Source organism: Xenopus laevis, chromosome 9_10S, assembly GCF_017654675.1.
Source record: "Xenopus laevis strain J_2021 chromosome 9_10S, Xenopus_laevis_v10.1, whole genome shotgun sequence".
NCBI lineage: Eukaryota > Metazoa > Chordata > Amphibia > Anura > Pipidae > Xenopus > Xenopus laevis.
In genome coordinates, this window is record NC_054388.1 from 38,235,194 (window position 1) to 38,260,686 (window position 25,493).

The window sequence follows — 25,493 nt, forward strand, 5'->3', positions numbered from 1 at the left end:
TTCTGAACTCTGAATCTGATCCGTTTCCCTTCTAAAATTCGTGACAGGGGGAAAAAAAACGGCAAGTGCCCTTAAGTCAATAGGCAATTTTTCGCTCAACTTTTATTAACCCATGCAAACATTTTTTTACTATACAATAGAGGTGTTTTTTTGTGGTGAAATATTTCACTCATCCGTGTTTACAATTCCTGTCTACTTTTTTAGTTGCTAGTTTCTATAGAGGTATTTGAGATGCAATTTCTGTTGCTAAGCAGAGCAGTGGCACACTATGTCCTTATTCTTTCCCATACAGGTGGATGAAGAAGCCTCGCTGTGGAGTTCCTGACCATCCTCATTTAAGCCATAGAAGAAGGAATAAGAGATATGCACTAACAGGACAAAAGTGGAGGCAAAAGCACATTACATACAGGTAGGGTTTAAATCTTACAAATATAAACCGTTTGATTTAATTGAAATCACTTACTTAAATGTAAGTCCCTCTCTGTGGGTCAAGGCTCTGATTTTCCATGCTTCCACACAAATCAAAAATCAGAACAACCATTGGGAATAAATCCTGCCTCTAGTCGGTAAGGTCTGATTGGTTGCTTCTGGTAACTGTACATTACCATTTTAGCCCCTGCATTATTAAATAACCTCCTCTCTCTGGGCAGGGAAGCTGCCCTATTTTAATTTATTTCCATGTGCTCTTGCCACATTCCCTACAGTAAGTGGAGCCGGATGCGCCCAGCTCTTGCTAAGGAACATGCATGTAAAGTCAGGTGACTTTTTTAGCTTCACAAGAAAAATATTTTTGCACATTATTAAATTATTCATTGTTAAAAGGTCTTTTTAGTTCATTAAATAAATTATTCAGCGGTTTAAAGTGCATTTTAATAGGAGTTTCTGAGACTGCCAGCCTCAAACTGGCTCTTTGTATATACTGTGTGTATATATATATATATATATATATATATATATATATATATATATATATATATATATATATATATATATATACATAACACATTACTAATAATGGTTGCCATGAAACCTCTGTACTACACAGTATCACTACTACTGTGATATATATAATAGCTTTTGTACCATTATATACCTCAGGACAGCCTAGGACAGTTTATTCTTACTAGCTACAAAGCTGCCATATCTTTTGCTGGTTTCACACCACTCACTTGTGCTGGGCAGCTGTGTTGATGCCCACATTGAATACAATGTCCATCTGGTATACACTACATTTTTTGTATTCTTTTTTTGTGCAACTGGTAAATGTTTATTGGTTGCAGGGATGGGTTGAAAAACTAATTGGTCTGTGTGGTCATACTTGTATTGTTACTTTTCATTACTTACCCTTCCATTCAGGCTTTCTTCTATCATCTTCCAGTCTCTCATTCTCACCACTGGTTGCTATGGTAAACTGGACCCTAGCAACCAGACTGCTGCCGAAATTCCAATTTGAGAGAGCTGCTAAACAATTAAAAGAACAAACCAACTAGCAAATGTCTTAGATTATGACTGTCTGTATAATACTGAAAGGTAATTTAAAGGTGAGCTAATCCTTTAAATTCCTACTACCACAATAGTTCCATGTGTCATTGCCCTATAATGGGCAATGGTTTGACATAAGGGGTGGGAGAAGGGTAAATTGGGTAAGGAGTCTAGCAAAGCAGGGCAATGTCTGGGCCAAAATTACCCCTCGGTATGGAGTGGATTTATGGGGAGTTAAAATACCATCCCCAACCAGGTGCCATTATTGATATTTGGGAAACAGTTGACAAGCTGAGTTTACTTCCCCTTTAAATGAATTGTAGCCCCATGCCATGCTTATTTTGGGTTAGTCACACACAAGACTTTCACTTACTCAGGCTTTTTTCACTCTTCCCATCTGCAGTTTTGGAAGCTGCAGCAGTGAGATGTTGGAATAAGAGAAGATGCCAGCTATAAATATCTTTTTAGGTTATTTGTGCCAGCCTATTTATATCCACAGATGGATGTGATGATATGTGATTCACTTAGGCAGTAGAGTAAAGCTGAAACAAAGGGTGGAAACTATTTAAAGCAGCAGTTCATAAGTACAGTATTTGTAGTTTTTAGGCTTGGATTATAGACTGTTCTCTGGTTGCTAGGGTGTAATTAAACTAGCCACATGCAGCACTTAGAAGTCAGAATTGACTATAAATAAATAAGTGGAGGAACGCAACAGATAAGCAATAACAAATACAAATGAATTATAGACAATCTGAATTTGCTGGGTCACAGTGCTTAAAGAATTTTTTTCTTGTTGAGAGGGAAGGGGTTTGTTTTGGTAGATATATAATAGGTTATAATAATAATCATCCGAGTTCCCTGCCCTGTACCCTTATATAGTCAGAAAACTCCTCAGTGACTTCTAATATACATATTATTTGCAGTAGGGGGTACTCAGAGTTCCCTGTATAACTCAGCCTGTAGCCTTGTGCCTTTATATGGTCACAGAACTCCTCAGTGACTTCTAATATCCTTATAATTTACAGTAGGGGGTACATTATTCCTTATAATACATGAGTGATACTCAGAGTTCCCTGTATAACTCAGCCTGCAGCCTTGTGCCTTTATATGGTCACATAACCCCTCAGTGACTTCTAATATCCTTATAATTTACAGTAGGGTGTACATTATCCCTTATAATACAGGAGTGATACTCAGAGTTCCCTGTAAAACTCAGCCTGCAGCCTTGTGCCTTTATATGGTCACAGAACAACCCCTCAGTGACTTCTAATATCCTTATAATTTACAGTAGGGGGTACATTATTTCCTGTATGTTAAAAAGGTTTTATGCACAGGATAAAATCAAGCTGTAGCTATTTGAGTGCAAGAATGTTTCCCTCTTTCCCATGAAAAGCTCCTGGCCCAGACACTGTATGTGTGAGTACTCAGTGTATCTGTACAACATATTCATATTTATTAAATTTCGATTTACATATTTCGGATCTTAGCAGCTGACATGCCAGACAGTTGTAATGAGGTACAGTTCTTCTCTGCTGAAGAGTGTCGGGTGTGATCACAAATGAACTGGCTGGCTTCGAAGCCATGTGCGCCAGGGATTTAGACTCTAACCTGCATCTGGTGTGTACTACTGTTCCCAGAATCCTCAGCCAGTTATTGATAAGATAAGGCAATATGCAGTTCAAACCTATGGGTACTGCTGCCATGAGGAGAGTAGAGAAACTGGTCTCTTATTTTAAATTGGAATTTTATATTTTCTTGTGCAGAGTGCACTATTGTGAGGGAGGACCCACATCCAAAAGGCCACGTCGGCCAAGGACCAATAAAAACCCCTGTTTACAGAAGTTAATCAGTGTGGCCTAGTCCTGTAACCCCCAGTAATCCACAGCAACCTGTCATAAGATTATGTTTAGTGGTTAACATGCTACATCTGTTTGATTATAAAGGTTTCCATTCATCCATGTCACGAGGTACTGATAGTGTTGTTAATGCTAAAACTAGAAAAGTACATTTATTGTAGCTGGTGATACCCCACAGCCCCACTCCTGACTTCCTTTATGGATATTAAGGGAGTTTACAAGAAAACTTGTGACCAGCCTGAAAGAGCTGAGGTAAAACTCAAATTCAAGCAAAGCTAGCAACAAGTGAATCAGATTTTCTCAGAATATTACTCTCTACATCATACTAAAACTTAACTGGAAGCTGAACAACCCCTTTAAAGGCAATTTGGGAACTGCTGTATTATCTTCTGCGTTGTACTGTCTTTGGGGTAAAATGTTACTTGATGTTACTGTAATATTGCTTATGATTTTCTCTTTCAGTATACACAACTATACCCCTAAAGTAGGAGAGCTTGACACCAGGAAAGCGATCCGTCAGGCGTTTGACGTGTGGCAGAAGGTGACTCCTCTAACATTTGAAGAAATTCCCTACTCAGAGATCAAAAATGAAAGGAAAGAGGCGGATATCATGATATTTTTTGCTTCTGGTTTTCATGGAGACAGTTCTCCGTTTGATGGAGAAGGCGGATTCCTGGCACACGCTTACTTTCCTGGCCCGGGTATAGGAGGAGATACACATTTTGACTCTGATGAACCTTGGACTCTTGGGAACTCCAATCATGATGGTACGTGTTCATGCTGAGGCTATGGCATTTGATGGTGCTGAGCCATGTTTTATAAAGACAACATATAACTTTCTTGTTATCAGTAGGCCAAAGCTTAAAAGTTTTAACTTACTGGAAAAAAAAATTGAAATTTGCAGAATACAGAGTATCAGCTACGTCTTCCATCCTAATGAGCCAGTTTCAGGTTAATCTTAGAATTTACTGAATTCACACTGATGTGTAACCGAACCATTTGCCTGTCCATCATGTATGTACATTTCGAGTAGAGACAGTTTGGATAGACTATCCTGAAAACCATTCAAATGACAGTCCTGACCTGACAGATCTGATATGCCAATAGGCCTTTTTTGTGGATCAGGCAGTGTCGGATTGGTCCACCGGGATACCAGGAAAACTCCCGGTGGGCCAAGGTGTCAGTGGGCCATCCTACTTCTAAATATTTGGCTTATTTCATAGCCATCCTCCACCAGGCCCCTGGTCTAAAGGTGTTTGGGTGGGACCCTGGTCTAAGGGTTTTTGGTGGGCCCCTGGTATCCGAGTCCGACAGTGGGATCAGGGCATCAGCTGAAGCTCCCTGACATGTTTTATTTGGATGTTAGGGACATTAGTTGAGCAAGAGGTCCTGGTTGGTCTAGTCTGAGAGTTTGACCTAACATATAGTCATGTAATCTGTAGCTAGCTTTCTACTAAAACTGCTAGATAAGCACTCCTTGATTTCTGATGTTTTTATTTTGTTTCGCATTAGACATTTCTTCACCTTTACAAACTGCCACTAATCAACTTGCATAAAACACATGATTTCATTCAGCTTTCTTACATTCTCAGATGATAAAGGAGAGTCCTCAGTTCTGACCCTCAAGGTGGTGGGACTTACTGCAAAGGGGATTTGTCTGGGTTAGTGGTTGGTAGTTTGATAAATATGTTGTTTGCCAAAAATCTGGAATGTTCTGCACTCTCTCTAGGAAATGATCTGTTCCTAGTTGCTGTCCATGAGCTTGGCCACGCCTTAGGATTGGAACATTCCAATGATCCCAGTGCAATCATGGCTCCTTTCTACCAGTACATGGAAACTCATAATTTCAAGCTTCCCCAGGATGATTTACAGGGAATCCAGAAAATCTATGGTAAGTAGTTTTCCATTTGGAACACTGACTGTCAACTGCATGTTTTTAGTTATGTGTGTTTGCAAAATGAAAGAAGGCTGCTAATCATTATTAAAATAGCTACAGTATATACCTAAATAAATCTAGATTGCTGTAAAACTGTGTGTGAGGCATTGCTTGCTTTGTTAGCGGAAAGCTTGGTGCTTAGAGATGTTGTGGCTCCTGGTAGACTCTAAATCTGGCGACAAGAAGTTCACCGGCACACAGGTAATGCAAGCAGGTTATACCTTGCTAAGTGTTTATTGCAGCATGCAACGTTTCGGGGTTACCCCCTTTATCAAGCATTGATAAAGGGGGTAACCCCGAAACGTTGCATGCTGCAATAAACAGCAAGGTATAACGTGTTAGCATTACCTGTGTGCCGGTGAACTTCTTGTCGCCATTCGATCGTGAGGTTGCCGTTTCCTCCATTTTGCTGTGCACCAGGGATCTCTACCTTTCGGGAGGGCCAGGGTGTGCGAGTACTTCTTGGATTGTTCTACGAATCTGGCCTCTAGAATGAGAGGTTATCCAGCAAGCTATTACTGCTTGAAACTGCCCACTGTCCTCATTTTCAAGGTGAGCACCCTGGCCATTTCTTACAGTCATATCTAAGCTCCACCCTCTGCATGCCTCCCAGCTGCCATATTTACACTTGTTAAACCTGATATGGGTGGCTTAGCCAAAGTGGCAGGTTATGGGAAGTTGTTATTTTACATGCCTGGGGGGGGGGGGTGGACAGCCCCATTACATTATCAGGTGTATTTCTATAGAATGTATGTATTTATAGATCACCATCTTTATGTATAAATATAAATATACAGAGAAGAAATGTCTTGTGGAAACAAACCCTATACCCTCACAATGCACTGGCTAAGGGAACCAGCTTGGCAGCACCTCCTTAATATCTAAATGCAAATATCCATAGAAGAAATGTTCTAGGAACACAATAAACTATACCCTCATACTGTACTGTATTTGAAATCCTGTGGCTCGCGGATAAAAAAAAGGTTGGGAACCAAAGTGGCAGCTCCTCTTATAGTAGGGTTGGCAACTTTTGCTGGGCTATTGTCCAGGCAGTGGGGCGGGCAGGTCACATCATGTGGTGGACCAGGTGAATTCACGTGGCAGGGTTATGACTTAGCACTCAGTTGATCGTCATGTCAATCTAGAAGAAACCGGCACGGTTTTCCTAATTCTGAAAACCGGCCAGGCAGTTTTGACTTCTTAAGCCCTATTGAAAACTAGCTGTCCGGGTCAAAACAGGACTGGTGGAAACCCTATATTATAGCGATACTCACACTCTGTACTGTCTACGGAAAACACTATGGAAGTCCCTCACCAGAATGCTTGTAACTCGTGGTTTATGTATAAGGGGTCTTTTCATAATTTGGATCACCATACCTTAAGTCTACTAACATTAATTAAACCCAATAGGATTGTTTTGTCTCCAATAAGGCTTAATTAATTGGGATCAAATACTAGGTACTGTTTTATTATTACAGAGAAAAACAAAATAATTTTAAAAAATTTAAATTATTTGATGAACACTCTCTCTCTCTCACTCTCTCTCTCTCTCTCTCTCACTCTCTCACTCTCTCTCTCTCTCTCACTCTCTCACTCTCTCACTCTCTCTCTCTCTCTGATTTGCACAGTGTGATTTCAGCTTCTTTCCCATTTTCTACCATTATTTTGCATTGCGCATTCCATTAAAGCCTCCATGAGATTTTCTCACGTTTATTTATCTCTTGCTGTTTCCATCCCATCAATACTTCCCTCCATAGGGACAATGGGTGACTTGCTGTTGCAAAGAATAAACAGAAAAAATTAAGTCCCCATTGCTTTGTATTGCCATTGGCTGGGCACTGGTGTCTGTCAGCCAACAGCTGTGCAGCATTCAGACAAACATTCTATTTTAGAACCTTGTGACGTCAGAAAATGCAGCTGGCTCTGAGAATATTGGAATAATATTGATTTCATACACTCCAGGAACAGGACGCATGACGCTCCTGGAATCTTGATAGATTGCTTGCTATGATCATTTGTGCTGAAAGCAGGAGTCATCTTACAGATTGCGCTTGTGGTTGGCGGGTCATTTATGTGGATAGATTGCTGTTTGGAGCTTGCCTGTATTCAGGCAGCAATACACTGTCAAATAACGTTTCACCTGTGTTCAAATAATCGGCCATTATATCCCATTAAAGGGATATTCAGTTCACTCTTAGCTGTATCTCTAATAATAATCGAGGGTAATTGGGTTTCCCGTAACAATATAACTGTAAATTTATGTTCTGAGTAGGATAATTAAAAATTAACAAACAGTAACCTAGTTTCATTCAATAATGTAACCTGTAACAGCGACGTGTTGGCTGTGTTTGGTAACACCGCAGCAGTTGTAAGCCTTCTCTCTTTTTTTCTTCTATTTTCTGCATATCTTCATGCTGATTCAAGTGACTGTAAAGTGTCAACACTAACCAGAAAAGTGAAAGTGATCCTGAGAAATTGTGAATGTATATAATCCTGTTCTTTGTTTCATGGATAAATCTGCCACAGGATAGGCAGCAGTACTGTAAAGGTGTTTTCAGATGAACTGATCATGTTAGGTGTCTTTGGAGAACTAAAACGTGAGAAAGATGTATGGTTGAAATGTTGAACATTATGTTTTTAGGGTTCTGTACCATCCAAAGACAACCACAGCCCTTTAGCAGGGAAGATGTTTACTTCGGAACATGCCCCAGTAGCTCCCCATATTATTTTCTATTCTGCATATTATTTTCTATTCTGCAGCTTAGGGACCAACTCACAATATCCATTATACTGGAGATATATATATATACAAGGCACACTACAAAGCATATTAGGTGATATGTCTAGTCTTATTGTATGCTTGTGTGGCCATTTTGATTATGGGCATTCCTGCTGTTTTGCCATTGTCTTATGATTCATTCCTGTTCCTGTTCCTCTTCCTGTCTAAACTGAGAGCAATAATGGGACAGGCCACACCTACCGGCCGTGTTGTAATAAATGTAGCAGAAACAGGGGTGTAACTACAGAGGAAGTAGACCCTGCAGCTGCAGTGGGCCCAGGAGTTATAGGGGCCCCATGAGACCCTAATTCATATACAGTTTCAATAAATATTGGTAAAACAGGTCAACCTCTAAACGTTTTGGGGGGCTGAAAAATAGTTTGTTGTGGGGCCCAGCAATATCTAGTTACACCACTGAGTCCAGAAGTTACTGTGCTTGTCTGGCTGCTTTGCCTGAACTAACACAGCAGAATCATTTAATCCACTACCAGCCAGTTTATCATATTACATCCTAACCCATCATTATAATAGGCCTAATATCCCTTCAATGATGTCTGACAAACTCTCAGAGTCAGTTATAAGTTTTGTATATGATTGTTCGGCTCCAATGTCTCCTCCCAGCTGTAATCTTACACCAATTAGCTTTTAGCAGTCTCTTAATAATGTGCTTAGCTATAGTTCAACTACTACATAATAGTTTTAGCCAGAGATGTGGGAATGATGATGTGCACACAAATTCTGTATAGTATGATGTGTAGGTTATATGAGCAGCCACTCCTGAGTACTGTGTACAAACAAAAGGGGTTATTTAGGCAGGGACAATTTTAGGGGATCATAATTTATTTATATAGAAGCAACAATCTGCACAATGGGTTACATTCATTTATAACAAAAGTGCTCTAATGATGCCACCCCTGCCCAGTGCTTACCCCTTTCACATCAGAGTGGGTTGGGGGGGCACAACACTAGTGCAGAGAGCACAACTGCGCACATGTCACACGCATGTCACATCAGTAATTTCGACACCCAGAATTAGAAAAAAGCAATTGGGTCTGATTAGTGTCAGAACACAATATAATTGTGCAAATTGTAATACATACAATTGTGTCACACATCTCACCTGCATTCTGCTTTGTGGTTAAAACAACATGGTAACTGTGGTCATAAAAGACCCCTAAAAGTTTATGTAGTACAATGTGTAGCCTTGGTGATTAGGGATAGTGAAAAAATCAGCCCAGACACAAATTCGCGAATTACCCTATTTTGCCGCAAAATACCGTCACATCGCTGGCAAAAAATCCATGCATCAAAAAAAATTGCATAAAAATTGTTGCATGTCAAAATTATTCAGACGCCCATTGACTTTAATGAATTTGGACCAAATAGTTGCATGTATAAAAATTGTAGCTCGCGTTAAAATTGACACGCGTCAAAATTACTTTGACGCCCATTGCATTTCGTGAATTTTTCACTGTATCACGAATTTCGTGGCACAGATTCGCCCATCACTAATTAGGGACATTGTATAATTAATACTGTCTAATCTGAACTGCGCAGTTTCTTGCCCAGCAGCAATCCAGGTGCATGTCATACAATAATATAATTAGAAAAATAGTATTTTCCTTAGAGTGAGTTCAGAATTTTTCAACAAGACTGTGCTGCTGAACTCCATCCGCCAGTGGGTCATTTAGCTGTTTTACTGAGCCACATATACCAGATTATATACCAGATTAATCCATATGGGAAAATTCACCTATGGGTAGTCTCTGCTCACTCACAAACTTACACTGCTTTTGACAAAGCTGCCATAGTGATAAAATAGAGACGTCTCATAAGACCCACTCATTATACTATACAGAAGAGGTGTGCATATGATCAGTCTAGGGTTGCCATCTTTTTTTTTCAGCAAAAATGGACAGGGGCGGGCCGGTCATGTTTGTGGGGGGCAGTGCTGGTGACATCGGGGCAGGACTAAAAGCTAACTGGTGCAAGATTACAGCTAGGAGGAGACATTGGAGCCTACAAATCATATACAAAACTTATAACTGACTCTTGAGAGTTTGTCAGACATCACTGAAGGGATATTAGACCTATTATAATGATGGGTTAGGCTGTAATATGATAAACTGGCTGGTAGTGGATTAAATGATTCTGCTGTGTTAGTTCAGGCAAAGCAGCCAGACAAGCACAGTAACTTCTGGACTCAGTGGTGTAACTAGATATTACTGGGCCCCACAGCAAATTATTTTTCAAGCCCCCAAAATGTTTAGAGGTAGACTTGTTTTACTAATATTTATTGAAACTGTATATGAATTAGGGTCTCATGGGGCCCCTATACCTTCTGGTCCCCCTTAAGATGCAGGGTCTACTTCCTCTGTAGTTACACCCCTGCTTCTGGTACATTTATTACAACATGGCAGGTAGGTGTGGTCTGCCCCATTATTGCGCTCAGCTTATACAGGCAGAGCTAAACAGGAATGAATGAAGACAATGGCAAAACAGCAGGAATGCCCTTAATCAAAATGGCCACACAAGCAGATTACTACAATAAGAATAGCCATATCACAGAAAATGATCATATTTATGTTTTGCATACTTTTCTTTCACTACAATCATTATAAGTGCAGCATTATATTTCTCAGCCATTTGTAAGAACTTCCAATTAGGAACCTGTAATGTTTAACAGCAGCCCTTTTAGGAAATGTTTGTTCATGTTTATTACTATGCAGCACAGGGGACATTAGAGGGCGCCCTCTATAGCAGGCCAGATACTATGTGGGACATTCACTAAGATTCGTTGTTGCGCCATCGTCCGCTTCGCCACACTTCGCCAGGTGTATTTTCGCCAGCGCTACGCAAATTCACTAAAATCTGAAGTTGCACTCAGGGGAAGCGTAAGTTTGCGAAGTTGCGCTAGCGTTAATTCGCCAAGCAAAGCAAAGTTACGCTAGCAATGCTTAATTTGCATACGGCGCCAAATTCAAGTTACAATGGAGGTATATGTAGCAGCACTACACAAGCCTGGGAAACCTTCAAAACAGCAAATACAATTTTTATTTTGCCCTACACATGTGCCCACTGTATAGTTAAGTTGCCATGAGTTAGTAAATGTAGGGGGGAAGGAGGGTAGCCCCAAAAAAAATTTCGATCCTTTTTCAGCCTATCACCCATAAAAAATGAAAAAACGCCAGGGTTTTTTGGGACTTAAAAATTTTTTTAACTTTTTTTGAAGCAATCCCTATCTACTCTATTGCACTTCGCCTGGTCTGAGGTTGCGAAGGAAGTCTGGCGTAAAAGGTAGCGTTCAGAATAATTCACTCGTCAGTGAATTTGCGTAGTTACGTCCGTTGCGCAAATCCGGCAGGCGTTAGGGTGCGAAGTAACACTAGCGAATTTACACCAGCGTCCGTTAGCGAATCGGCGAATTAACGAAAATGCGCTATGCTGGCGCATTCACGCTAGCATTAGGCACTTCGTCGTTTAGTGAATTTGCCCCTATGGCTTAGGGATGATGCAGCCATGTGGAGCAGAGCTGGAACTTCTCAACTTGTTTGTTATATGGCAATAAGCTTTGTTCTTATTGGTTCAGGAATGTGACTGACAGTATTGCTTCACAGTATTATATGTATGCGGGTCAGGGTTTCCCTGGTATTTGGCCGAATCTTTAACTAAGGATTCGGGGGTTCGTCCAAATCCAAAATAGTGGGTTCGGTGCATCTCTAATTTATATGTCATATTCCAATGTTATGTCTGCAGAAACAACATGAAAGCCTTTCCCAGCCCTTGTTCTAAATCCATCAAACGAGCACAACCTCTTGGGTCAGGCTGTCTACCCTCCTTCCTAGCACGGATCTCCACAAAGGCATGCATGCAGGCGAGCCATTAGGGATCATTTGACTATTCTCCGACAAGGCTGTGGTGTTCTTTGTGTCTCTGCTTTCACCTCAGGTGAACTGTGGTAAAACGCACGGTTTGTTTGCCTGATATAATCTCATCGCTTGTACGGAGATGTCTCTGTAAAAGATAATGGCAGCCATTTTGCTCTGGAGCTTCGTATTTTGTTTTCCCTGGTGGTGTTTACCTCATGTTCCTTTTCCCCATGCCTCAGAACAGACTGGTACACTTGTCACAATTTTCTGCCTGCTTTAGGCTGCAGTCACATGGCGTAATGTGATAAAAGAGATACCCAAAGCCTGAACATAGCCTGGGAGACAAGTAGAACACAAGGGGAAGTCAGTCAGAATCTCTTCATACAGGTGGCTCTTCCTCTTGCCAGCCAGAGATTCAACATGGCCGCCACACTGGCTTGTTTGCAGACAACTCCTGACTGGAGATCTTGAAGTATCGGATAGCAGTGTTAGCATTTGGGACACATGATCATAAAGCCCTGGCTTTCATTGTTTTGAGAAGATAACCATTGCGTGTTGCTTGCTTGACATACTGTAGGCTTAAAGGAACAGTAACATCAAAAAATGAAAGTGTTATAAAGTTAAAAATATAATGCAGTGTTACCCTGCACTGGTAAAACTGCAGTGTTTGCTTCAGAAACTCTACTATTGTTTATATAAATGTGTAGCTGTGTAGCAATGGAGAAAAGGCTCAGGTTACACAGCAGATAGCAGTTAAACTCTGTAGAACATAATGATATCTGTTAGGCCAAGGAACCCCCTATCCCCCCAATCTGCACCTTTTCCATTCAATTAAAAACACAGAGACATGTTATGGCAAAAATCTGTGGAGGTCACAAGCTTTATTTAACAGTTAAAAAATCAAAGTTTAGGTACACCCTGACCCCAGCTGCGGCTCTCATTCTCCAAACGTGGGCTCCTGCCCAAAAAATCTGTAACTCAAAAAACGTGGGCTCAATGGCCCAAAAGATTTCCAAAAACCTGAAGCAGGGATCACGGGGCCGGGCGCACTCAGTGACCGCCTTTTTGCCCATCCCCCTGCTCCCTCGTTGTGCATAATGGCGCTAACCCAGTCACTTGCATGCATCAGAGAAGACCGTGCAGTCCCAGTCTGATGCACACTCATGACTCACCCAAGGTAGGCCTGCACTATAACCACTTCGTAGACCTAGAGCTGCACTGATGCCTTGACCACCACAGATAACGGTACTCCAGAGGAAGGCGAAAACTCTAGCACTTTTCAGCCAATTTTAGTGCAAAGAGAAAAATTCCTTCCTGACCCCAAATAGGCGATCGGTTGTAACAACCCTGGAGCACCTTGTTCTCGACCGAATCCACCTTACCTAGGGAGGGAGGGTGGGAAACAAAAAACAAGTAAGTATGAGCAATTCACAAGAGCATCCCCCAGGGTCGGACTGGGGGGCCCGGGGCCCACCGGGACTGCTGGTCCAGGGCCCCCCGCCCCTCTACTGTGACGCGCCGAACTGTGTGTATGCGCCGCTCAAACGCCGACATGCGCGAGCGGCGCTTCTCGGTGCGCATGCGCGAGCAGCGCTTCTCGGTGCGCATGCGCAATTGGCCGGAAACCTTTTTCTACATTTTTATACTGGTAGAGGGGGTCTGGCCCGGCGGGGGCCCACGAGGGTCGGGGCCCACCGGGTTTTTTCCCGGTGTCCCGCCGGGCCAGTCCGACACTGGCATCCCCTTAAAAACACTGCCCTGCCCCACGCTCCTCCTCCACTTCCTCCCCCAACCCGCCCACTTTTTTCCCGCCGTGGCTAGCCCCTTTCTTTGTTCTACCTGAGGGGCTAGCTGGGAAGGGTTGGGGGAGGCAAACACAACACAAGCACCTTATGGGGGAAGGGGGGCCTGGCCTAAATACATTCAGACCTATACGGTCTTCATTCCCCCTATCCTCTATTTAACCTGTACCATATAGCCTTTTTTCAATTTCCGTCATTGCTATACAGCAGCGTGCTTATATAAACTATAGTAGTGTTTCTGAAGCAAACAGATCAGTTTTACCAGTGCAGGGCAACAGTACATGATATTTTCATTACTTTAAAACACTTTCATTTTTTGTATTACTGTTCCTTTAAGGAACCAGTCCTTGGTGTGACAATATGAAAGAATTGGCGTGATCATCCCTGTGATGTAACAAAGGGGGCAGAGCATAAATGTGTCCATTTCTACCCCTCCCAAAGAGAACACGAAGAGAGGTTTTGTTGCTTATGATGTCATTATTATCAGTCATAAAGGTAATCGAGTTTTGGTTATGCCAAATAACATCACCAAGCAGTGGGCGTTTCTTTTGTATATGTCATTAAGCAGGTCAGACGTAATATGTATGGTGTGGAGACTGTCACAATGGACAAGTCTCTAAGACAGAGGTCTTCATTCTTTTCAATGTTAGGTCCCTCATTTTGGTCAAACATGTGGTTGGGTCTTCCCTTAGCTAATAACAGGGTTACAGTTACCATATAACCATCGACCTATGAACAAGTGTTTGTTGAACATGAAAGGCTACCTGTATGTGCAATTAAATAAACTATCTTTGGATTTTACACGTCTGTTTGGAAGACTGCTCTTTGAGTGCCTGTTCTACAGGCAGCAATACAATTTGATCCACTCCCCTAGCTGAAAGCTCAGGGTGGTGCACCTTCCAGTACTTGGTGAGTCATGTGAATTTGTTTTTTTTTTCCAGTTTTTCAATATTACAGTGACAGTATCCTATAGTTGGGAGGACATGCTAAATTGTAAATCTACAGTCAAATGTTAACCTTACTTGTCAGTCTGACTGGAACTTCTTTAGAGGGCTCCTTAGAGGGACCAGTCCGTTGCTGTAAAATAAAGCACAGTATCGACAAAACTGTCTAGATTAGGAAATTAGATCCAGCTGCTAGAACTACAGCTCCCAGCATTCTAGCTGTACGTAGGGGTGAATGCTGGGAATTGCAGTTGACATCAATTGCACTGTCTTGGGAGACCGCAGATTCTTCCAGAAGCTTGAATTTCAAGATAGAAAAGGTCATTAAAGGACCAGGTAATCATAATTTTCGTTTAAAGCATAAGTGCCATGAAAGCATGGCTCTTATCTATATTTGGGAGCCTGTGCTGACATTTTGCACAGGGCTTATCATTACTGGAGCCGCCAAGCTGCCTATTAATTCCAAGATTTTTCTCAGCCCTACAACGGCCTCTGGCAGTCTGCAGAGGAGGAGAGAAATTGAATGTATATGTTGCGTTTTGCAAAAAGGCAGTGGATGCAGGCTTGTTGGATCTTAGCCCAGTATTAAAGGTTTGTTTTTCTACCATCCGTATGGCTTTTTATATCCCCTTATCTAACTGGTGGCCCTTCCATGTCGGGCTGTGGTGGGTGATTCGTTTGAATTGAACTACTGAATGCATGCATGTTGGCCAACAGTGATATCAAGTAAGAATGTCCAGCTGGAGGCAAAAGGCCAGATATGACTATTTTGTTCTGCTGTATCCACGTGCCTGCTAGAGCCATCTTGTCCTACTTTACTTGCTTTATCTGTAACTTTTCTTCCCTGCATTTGTTTCTTTAGTAACCCTATTTACCGTACCAAAGGCCACCCCTTCAGACTAGAAGAAAAGAACTTTCATTTGAAGCAACGTAGGGGGTTCTTCACAGTCAGGACAGTGAGGTTGTGGAATGCACTGCCGGGTGATGTTGTGATGGCTGATTCAGTTAATGCCTTTAAGAATGGCTTGGATGATTTTTTGGACAGACATAATATCAAAGGCTATTGTGACACTAAGCTCTATAGTTAGTATAGGTATGGGTATATAGAAGAATTTCATTAAAAGTAGGGAGGGGTGTATGTATGGATGCTGGGTTTTCATTTGGAGGGGTTGAACTAGATGGACTTTGTATTTTTTCAACCCGATTTAACTATGTAACTATTTGTGGGAGCCAACACAGACAAGTATATTTATGGGAGGGACAGGGTAGCTGGTGCATAGAGGAGGAGCCCCCAAATAGTTTTTGCAAGTGAAAATGTTATGCCACTGATTTGCATATTCTATCTGTTTAAATTTCATAATAAGTGAACCAAAAATTTCAATTTTTTTTCATGATACAAGAGTATTTAACTTTCCAATATACATTCATTAAACATTTTCAGTAATTTAAAATGTACTTGTAATTACAATTAAAACCAGTGTCTGTATATCCATACACATCCATTAAAGGCATTTTAGCTTGCTGAATTAAAAAATTCCAATTGTAATCGGAGTTAAGTATTCCTGGAAAAGAAAGTTGATTTCCAAAATCGAGGTGTCCAAAAATAGTTCTATACAAAAAAAAAGGCAGTCTGCACAAATTTAAATTTCAAAAGAAAGAAAAGCTGCAAATGGCCAAACTCTTTGTTATTGTGATATTTTACCCAGAAATGCGTGACTATCACAGAGGGTTTGCAGCCTTAAAAATCCTGCGTTCCCAGGAATAGCTGTAGCCGAAATGACTCTCATTATAGGGAAATGGAAACGTTAAACGCCCTCTTATAAAGGGAAATTGCTCTATTTCATGCTGGGTACAGCAGAGTTTGTGGGTACATAAAGCTTTCGAAATAAATGTGTTTGCAAGGTTTCTGCTGTTATTGAAATTCATATATATGAAAGCAATATGTAAAGTACTGTTCTGTCCTGCACTATATCTGAAACTCTTGTTATCTTGGAAGTATAGTTCTATTTATATTGCAGGGCTGTACATTTTACTGTGATCATTAACACAATTAATATGTATTTATAAAGTGCCATCATACAATAAATGGGTGTATACATTAAAGCTGCAGATTTATATATAAAAACAACCTATAAATGATACAGGAGGTAAAGAGGACCCTGTGCAAATGAGATGACAATCTAAAAGATGAGCTTACGGTTAATAAATATTACATAGAGGGAGAACAGATAGTGGGTTATTTATTAAAGTCCGAATGCCAAAAATCCCAAAAATGTTTAGTTTTTTTAATATATAATTCAATTTTCCGTGAAATAAAAACTCGAATTTTTCATGACTTATTACACTCCGAAGATGGAAAAAGTCAGAATCTGGAAATCCGGCCGAGGTTGCATATAAGTCAATGGGAGAAGTCCTGAAGATATCCTGATCTGCGCTGGGTTTCGTGCAAAAATCCGAAGATTTTGTGGTTTTCGGGCAAAAATCTGAAAAAAAAATATGTCGAAATTTTCGGCACGAAAATCAGTACAATTCGAATTTTCATACAATTTTCCAGATTTTTTTCTAATTTTTTCCTGCACTGGAATTTTTGGGAAAATGTATTGATAAATAGGGGGAAATAGCCCGTGTGGATTTGGTTGGAGTATATTTCAGAAAATAATTAGATAAATTCAGATTTTGATAAATAACCCCCGTAGTGTAGAAATGCAGCACCGCATGTTGAGACATAGGAGGAAGCTGCTCTGTGGAGACGGTGATTAAGGTAATAAAGCACAGTTTAAAAAATGGAGATTTGAGTTGAAAATCCTTTTACAGGTTAAATGACCAGAAGAAATGTTTGGTTAGTGACAAGTATATGAGAACATTGTATTAGCGACAGCAACTTGATCATAATCATTTTCACTTTATCAATCATATGAAAATTATCCTATGAGCCATGTGACGGAATTGTCTTCTCTAGCAAAATAGTGAAAACTCTGCGCCATCTGGTGTCCTTCCAGCATATTGCAATAGTTTTATATATTTCAACTTGTCCAATAATGTTTCCATACTTACGTATTATGGAAGCATACCACCAAAAAGTTATATGTACTGTGATTGGTCCTAGCATAACTTGAAGGCCAAGTGTTATTAGATGTCAGTTTCTAACACATTAGAAATTGACAATTGATCTATAATACAATTGTCAGCAGTAGAGGCAGCAGTGAGCGGCCAGTTAAAAGGGGCGGCAAAAAATTAAAGAGCTGAATTTCTGCTCTCTGCCAAAAGCCAATTAAGTTAGAAATATTGTATCCTTTTCTGCCTGTTCAGTGCAGGAGATCAAAGAGAAAGTCGGAACAATCCGGGGACTGTCAAAATAGTGACTGTCCCGAGAAAAACGGGACAGTTGGAAGGTATGCAGTGAGGGCCGTGAGGTTGTGGAATGCACTGCCGGATGTTGTTGTGATGGCCGGTTCTGTTAATGCCTTTAAGAATGGCTTGGATGATTTCTAGAATCATATCCAAGGCTATTGTGATGCTAAAATCTACAATTAGTATAGATATTGGTACAGTATATATGGGAGTGTATAGATGGGTCGGTATAAATATGTGTTCATATGTGTTTGGAGGGGTTGAACTTTATGGAATTAGGTCATTTTTTTAAATTCTACTTAACTATGTAATATTATTTCATGCTTTCCAGGGCCCCCTGCAGAAACCATGGAGCCGACCAGACCTCTTCCCACTCTCCCACCACGACGGATCCATTCCACCTCTGAAAGGAAACATGAAAGGCAGCCAAGGCCCCCACGACCGCCTCTCGGAGACAAGCCACCCAGTACAGGCTCCAGGCCAAATATATGTGATGGAAATTTTAATACCGTGGCTCTCTTTAGAGGAGAAATGTTTGTTTTTAAGGTACTTGAAGCAATACTGTAGTGCCTTAGGCTACTGTAGAACATTGTGTTTTGGAGTTCCATTTTGTAGAAACTGGTGAATAATAGAAACTCTTTTTTTTGGAGGATCGTTGGTTTTGGCGCCTTCGTAACAACAAGGTACAGGAAGGTTACCCAATGCAGATTGAACAGTTCTGGAAAGGACTCCCACCTAAAATAGATGCAGCTTACGAACGATCGGATGGCAAGTTTGTTTTTTTCAAAGGTAAATGAATGAATTACTGGCTGAAACATATTTCTCTTCCCTTAAAGGGCATGTAAAGGCAAAAATATAAAATCCCATTTTTACTTTCTTTAATGAAAAAGAAATCTATCTCCAATATACTTTAATTAAAAGATGTCTACAGTTTTTATCATAAACCTGACTATATGCAGTGCAATTCCCCCTTCTTTTACTGCTGTGGATAGGAATTGTCAGATGGTCCCCAACTGCTGTGCAGGTAAACGATCATACTTTCAAATGGCAGGGGGAGCCCCCCCACCTATGGCAGGGGGAGCCCCCCCACCTATGGCAGGGGGAGCCCCCCCACCTTACTTCCCAGAACTTGAGCAGCATTGTTGGATTCCCTGTAGAGATTTGTATCCAGAGACGCAGTGCAGTCTCTATATTATGATTATTAATCAGTCTTGCTGTATTGGCTTCTATGGCAGATATTATTTGACTGCTGTTTTGATAATTTATGACGATCTCTAAGCTTAACCTCCCAACTGAAGCCCAGACCACACTGAGCATGTGCGAGTCTTGATATTGCAGAAATGTCTAGCAAAGTTACAAGATGACAGCCCCCTGCGCCAACTTTGAAAGCATAAATCATTTGTTTGATTAGGCTGCTGGTGCAGTAAGTTCATATTTATATTTAGTATACAAAATACAGCATTTCTAACATTATTCTATTTTAGACTTTGGATGCCCTTTAAGGCATGTGCTTTAATAATGCCCTTTTACATTTTCCCATCCCCTTTTTTTTTCAATTCTCAGAGTCTATATTCTTTACCTCATGCTTCTTCCTCTTCCGTTTCTGGTTTCCCATAGTACAGTAATACTACTACAAGCCACTGTTCTGTATCATTACCCTTTTTCCTCTTTCCCGTACTGTGTAACAGTTCCCATCATCCCTCCTCGTGCTTGAGCTCTCCCCTTTGGGTTTTTTTTCTGTTGCCTTTATCCCGTCCTTTTTCTGTCCTCTCCTCTTGCTTCTTGTCATTCATACCTGGTTTCCACATTAACTCTCTTTATCCTCTTTACCCTTCTGTTTAACTGTTTTTGGATCTAGCCCATTGTTATGTTTTCTGCCCTCTTGTTGACATTTGTTCAGAATTTTATTTCTTGCCCACCCCCCATGGCTGGGTTCTGTTCACTGTATTTCTACATCAGCTTTCTTCTATGCCTTTCACATTTTGTATCCTGCCCGCTTATTCAGTCAATGATATATGTTTACATGCCTCAAGTATTTGACCATTTGTCAGATTTAGATATATTATGTTTTGAATATGTATGTTTAGAGAAGTAGAGTGTCTGGGGCTAATCGCACTCAATCATAAGCAGGGGGGACTTTTGTGTTTTTGAAACTCATGGCAGGATAAATATAGTTGCAATTTCATGCAACACAACTTCCAGAACACTTTGCAGTAGAAGTTTAGTGTCAATTACATGTATAACGAATGACAAGGCCAATATCATATATCTCAAAACACATGGCAGGATAAATACCGTTTGATTTTATATATAATGCACCCAGAACACATGGCAGAATAAATACAGGTGTAATTTTATATACAATACCCCAAAGAATATAGTAGGATAAATGTAGCACTAGTTCCATAAACGATGGCCCCAGAACACATGGTTGTATAAATACAGTAAAGGTACAGTAATACAGTAAAGGTTTCATGTATAATACGACAGAATGTAAAACAGGATAAATGCAGAGACAACTTTATGTATACTCCATACTGTTTGTTATACAACCATTTATTAATGTTGGATTTGCCTAAGCCTTCATTACAATACGCCAGTTGACTCAATGACCTTAAACGTTCCAATTTGCTTTAGTAATTAGCTTTTCTCTTTAGTTGGGCATTTTGATTTATTTGTAGTGTTTGCATTTCACTTGTCATCAGTTATACACAGTAGCTTTTTTTCTATTGCAGGAGACAAGTACTGGGTCTTTAAGGAGGTCACAGCTGAGCCAGGTTATCCCCACAGCCTTGTAGAGCTGGGAAGCTGTCTCCCGCGGGAAGGAATAGACACGGCCTTGCGCTGGGAGACCTTTAGCAAAACCTACTTCTTTAAGGGAGACCGATACTGGAGATACAATGAAGAAAAAAGAGTAGTAGATTCAGGGTACCCCAAGCCAATCACAATATGGAAAGGAATTCCAGAATCACCTCAAGGAGCTTTTGTGAGCAAAGAAGGATGTAAGTAACAGCAGTTATAAAGTATATACAGTATATAAAGTAAATATTTTGACACTGTAAAGCAAAAACCTAAGCATGACCAGGCTAAAAGCTTGACACACATGGACTTATATTTAATGCCAATTATACTAGTTACAAAATATACAAATATATACTATAGAAAACAATGAAACATTCCAGTGGTAATCTATCTGGGATAGAGTAGATTCTATTCATGGTTGTTGGTTAATTTGTTTGGCCATTGACTGAGTTAGTTCATGTTTAAGATTCATGTCATTGACATTGTATACTAATTTGACCCTCAGATCAATAGTCATAAGTAATTTCAAACATGTTAAAAAAGAAGATTTGTATAAATTTACTTATTCAGGGGGGGGGGGACAGTTCCAAAAATGACTTGTTTTCCTTTCCTTTTGATTCAGCTCTGATTTTGCTACAAAGTGACATGAGTGTTTTCTCTTCCCCCCCAGCATACACATATTTCTATAAAGGAAGAGAGTATTGGAAATTTGATAACCAAAGGCTAACTGTGGAGCCAGGCTACCCCCGTTCGATTGTCAAAGACTGGATGGGCTGTAACCAAAAAGAAGTCAAAAACAGTAAAGACCGCCAACTGCCTCACGACGATGTGGATATTATGGTCACCATCAACGACGTGCCCAGTACAGTAAACGCTATAGCCGTGGTCATCCCATGTATATTGTCCTTGTGTATCCTCGTCTTGGTATATACTATATTCCAATTTAAGAACAAAGGGGTCCAACAGAACGTAACCTATTATAAACGTCCGGTGCAAGAGTGGGTATGACATGACCTGGAATGTTTTTTTTGGATTATTTTTAGTTTAAATGAGGGCTAACAGGATGCTGGGATCAGAAGTCCAGGACCATCAGTCAGACTTTACTGCAGATCACATAAATAACGATCCCAGTGTTACCAGTAAGGAGGGACACCGCTCAGTACGTAGGTGGCCTTAAACAGTGGAACTTCTTCCATTCTTACTGCCTCATACCAATCTTTTTCTAGTGTGCCATTTTTAAGGATCACATTGTGAGCTGGAGATTCCATTGCTGGAATTTCTTGTCAAAACTGGACGGAATTATCTGGCTGAGAACACATCTCCAAACCAGCTTTCTCCACCGAAGTTTGATATTTCTTAATGAACTTGTTTTTACTGACACGAAACGATGCGTGTTATTCCAGTATGGCTCAGAACGATCACTGCAATATATCTGAGCAAAGAACAATGAGGCGTGGGTCCTTTTTACCCTGAGATAAGGCACAAAGACTAGCACATCAGGGAACCAGATGTTTTTAAATGCACAAAAAGGAACTCACTCCAGTTTTTTTTTCCAATCCCTGCTGGTCAGAATTATTACATACAGTGGTTGTTAAATATAGATTATTGAATTTGGAATGAAACTGCTTGCCTAAAGAAATTGTTATGAGAGTCACCAAATGATGTCTGTCTTTCAGGGTTTCCATCTCTGACATCAGAGAATAGAGGATTTAAAAAAAAAAAAATCATATTCACCCTTGACGATATCTGGTTTATGTTGTATTCATGTAGAAGCAAGAAAGCGAAATAAAAATTCAAAATCAAAACACGGCATTGTGGAGTTATGACAAGTAAGAATAAACTCGTAACAATGTCTGATTGCAGTTTTAGTGTTAAGTACTGTATTAAAAACACTCTACTTTTCAAAGGGAATGTTCACATTTTATGTAAGAAGAAGTTGGTCTCAACGCAATGCTGGTTTTTATTTACAAGGAAAATTCTAAACCTCTGCCATTTTTGATTTCAGAGCTACTTCTGCATTTTACTAAGATTTTATTTAATACGTGGGTGCTCCAGGAGTGTCATTATTAGAAGTAGTATTCAGCTTAGTCCGAGAACATGCTGGAGGGTGTTTTCTAGAACAAAGGTATAAGGTCTGTGTGTATGTCATGCATATTATATCTGGATGGGTAAAATGGAGTGCAATTTAGAATGTCAGTGTTGATGCATGTGAGTGGCACAATCGAGCTTGCCTCTCTATAGCCGTGCTGTATTCTATTTTGTAGGCTAGTAATTGTCAACCTGGAGCAGTTTCAGAATGACCACTTACCTGCATTCAGATTGCACGTAAATGTCACAGGTTGATGGTCACGGCTTGAGGCCACCTATTGGGTACAATGACCCATTCATATAGTGTACGTGGGCAAATCGTAGACATACCAGCTGCTTGGCTCAGGGAACATCAAATTGGCTCTTTTGAGGTGACATTTTAAACAGAAAGTGGTTGTAGAGGAAGGTAGAGCTCCAAAATAAGTGCATGTGGCAGGGATCCCCAACCTTTAGAACCTGTGAGCAACATTCAGAAGTAAAAGGAGTTGTGGAGCAACATAAGCATGAAAAATGTTCGGGGTGCCAAATAAGTGCTGTGATTGGACATTAAGTAACCCCTATGTGGATTGTCAACCTACATTAAGGCTCTGTCTGACAGTACACCTGGTTTTAATGCAACTAAAACTTGCCTCCAAGCCTGGAATTCGAAAAATAAGCACCTGCTTTGAGGCCACTGAGAGCAACATCCAAGGGGTTGGAGAGCAACATGTTGCTCACGAGCTACTGGTTGGGGACCACTGGCATATGGCATATTAGCGTTTGCAGAAAAATGTTTTTGTCATCATTTTGTGCATCTACTACTTTCCCATTTATGAACTCCACCATCTTCTAGACCTTAGAAAAAGTGTTTTGGGGTCTTTTGGGCTCCATTAAGTGTAGGTTGATTTTGAAGGAAATATTGAAATTCTCTTCTTTGCTTTTTCAAAATCACCTCCAAGCAGAGTCCAGCTCTTAAGCACATGGATTCTTACCAACGCGCTGCCCACTCCTCCATGCTTGCTTGCTTGTTTGTGCATTTTGCAGCAGGTGGAAGGGTTTAAGAGGTGGGGATGTATGCTTTTATACCACCGTGATCTGTATAATTCAGCCCACAACCTTGTGCCTTTATATGGTCACAGAACTCCTCAGTGACCTTTATTATCCTTAGTATTTGCAGTAGGGGGTACATTATTCCAATAAGAGGCAAAGAATTAAAATGGTTTGAAAATGGGTTTGTTCTGTCAAGAACTGTGTGCTGATATTTTAGTTGTTTATGTTTTTTCTTGCATATTAAAAGGGGAACTATCTCAAACATTTTAATTTAATATAAGCTTCATTACACTGAAATAGGAAACTGTCTAAATACAATCAATTAAAAATGATGTTCTGTTTCTGAAATAATCAAGTTTACCTTTACCTTTCTCAGCATCTGTTTCTCCTCATTCTGTCTTCATTCAGGAGTTGGGTGTCAGATGAATGATTATTCAGAAACTATGCAGAATACTTAATTGATGGTATTTAGAAAGTTTCTCACTTCAGTATGAGGAAACTTATATTAAATTTTCATTTTCGCGATAGTTCCCCTTTAAGTGAAACGTCTCACTTTCAATGGTGCAACATCAATGCATAATTTGAAGGCTTAAAACATCTTAACGGAAGGCCTACAATAAAAAAAAAACATAGGTAATTAGATTTCTAATACAGGTCGGGAGTTTGTAATTGTTAGGGATGGAGGGATGAGGTTTTTAGGGGCTGGAGGACTTTCTAAGGGCTGGTAAATATGGTCGGAACTTTGTAATAAAAGTGATCCTGTAGTTGTTAGATGTGAGCGTTTGTTTGTAGTCTGGGGGTTTAAAATGACAGTATTAAGGCTTAGGATATGAGATATAGTCTGCCAAATGTATTTTACTCATAATACCAGCTTGCTTGTGATCTTTAAGGCTTCCGATGGCACAAGCGTTCTTGTATCGCTGAGATCACAATTGTTTCTTGCAGTTTTAAATCATTCAGGGGAAGGTTTTTTTCTTCCTGTCACCTCGTGTGCATGGAAATCTCCTTCCCCCATGCACAATAATATGTACATTGCTGTCAAGGATTATAGAACGTTTAAGGTGTTTAGAATGCATCCTACACAATGTTTATACAAGGTTTGCATCAGCATTTTGCAGTTTGAAAATGTGTCTAAGGACATCCGTATTTTGCCTTATTTAATCGCTGTTCCTTTATGATGAATTTAGATATTGCCATAGTTAACCAATTTATTACTGAATGTGTATTTCATATGCTTTAGGTCTCCGGTTCTATTATCTTTGGCAGATGTATAGAGACGTGTTTATACTGTGGGTTTAAGGGGTGGTTCTACCTATAACCTATAATTCAGACAGGGGTAGTTGTAGGCAACTTACAGTTGGTCTTTAACCATTATTGTATTCTAAATATTTTTTTTTTTGATGTTGTCCTGGCGGTTTCTGGTTTGGAATTTCAACTGTTAAAGGAGAACTAAAACCTAAAAATGAATATGGCTAAAAATGCTGCATTTTATATAGTGAATGTAATGTACCAGCACAAAGGTTCAACAGTCTTATAACGTTAACAATCCAGGCCT

The 25,493-nt window shown here is 40.2% G+C and overlaps 1 protein-coding gene across 1 annotated transcript in view; it reads left to right on the forward strand.

The window, feature by feature from the left end:
• The window catches only part of mmp24.S (matrix metallopeptidase 24 S homeolog), a 72,315-nt gene extending 48,911 nt beyond the window's left edge, over nt 1–23,404 (forward strand). The window contains exons 3-9 of the mRNA XM_041578555.1: nt 293–409; nt 3,801–4,105; nt 5,068–5,229; nt 18,351–18,565; nt 18,670–18,808; nt 20,755–21,021; nt 21,492–23,404. Of these exons, the coding sequence (XP_041434489.1) occupies nt 293–409; nt 3,801–4,105; nt 5,068–5,229; nt 18,351–18,565; nt 18,670–18,808; nt 20,755–21,021; nt 21,492–21,829 (1,543 nt within the window). The 3' untranslated portion in view covers nt 21,830–23,404. The remainder of the gene's footprint in view (nt 1–292; nt 410–3,800; nt 4,106–5,067; nt 5,230–18,350; nt 18,566–18,669; nt 18,809–20,754; nt 21,022–21,491) is intronic.
• Nucleotides 23,405–25,493: the final 2,089 nt, after the last annotated feature.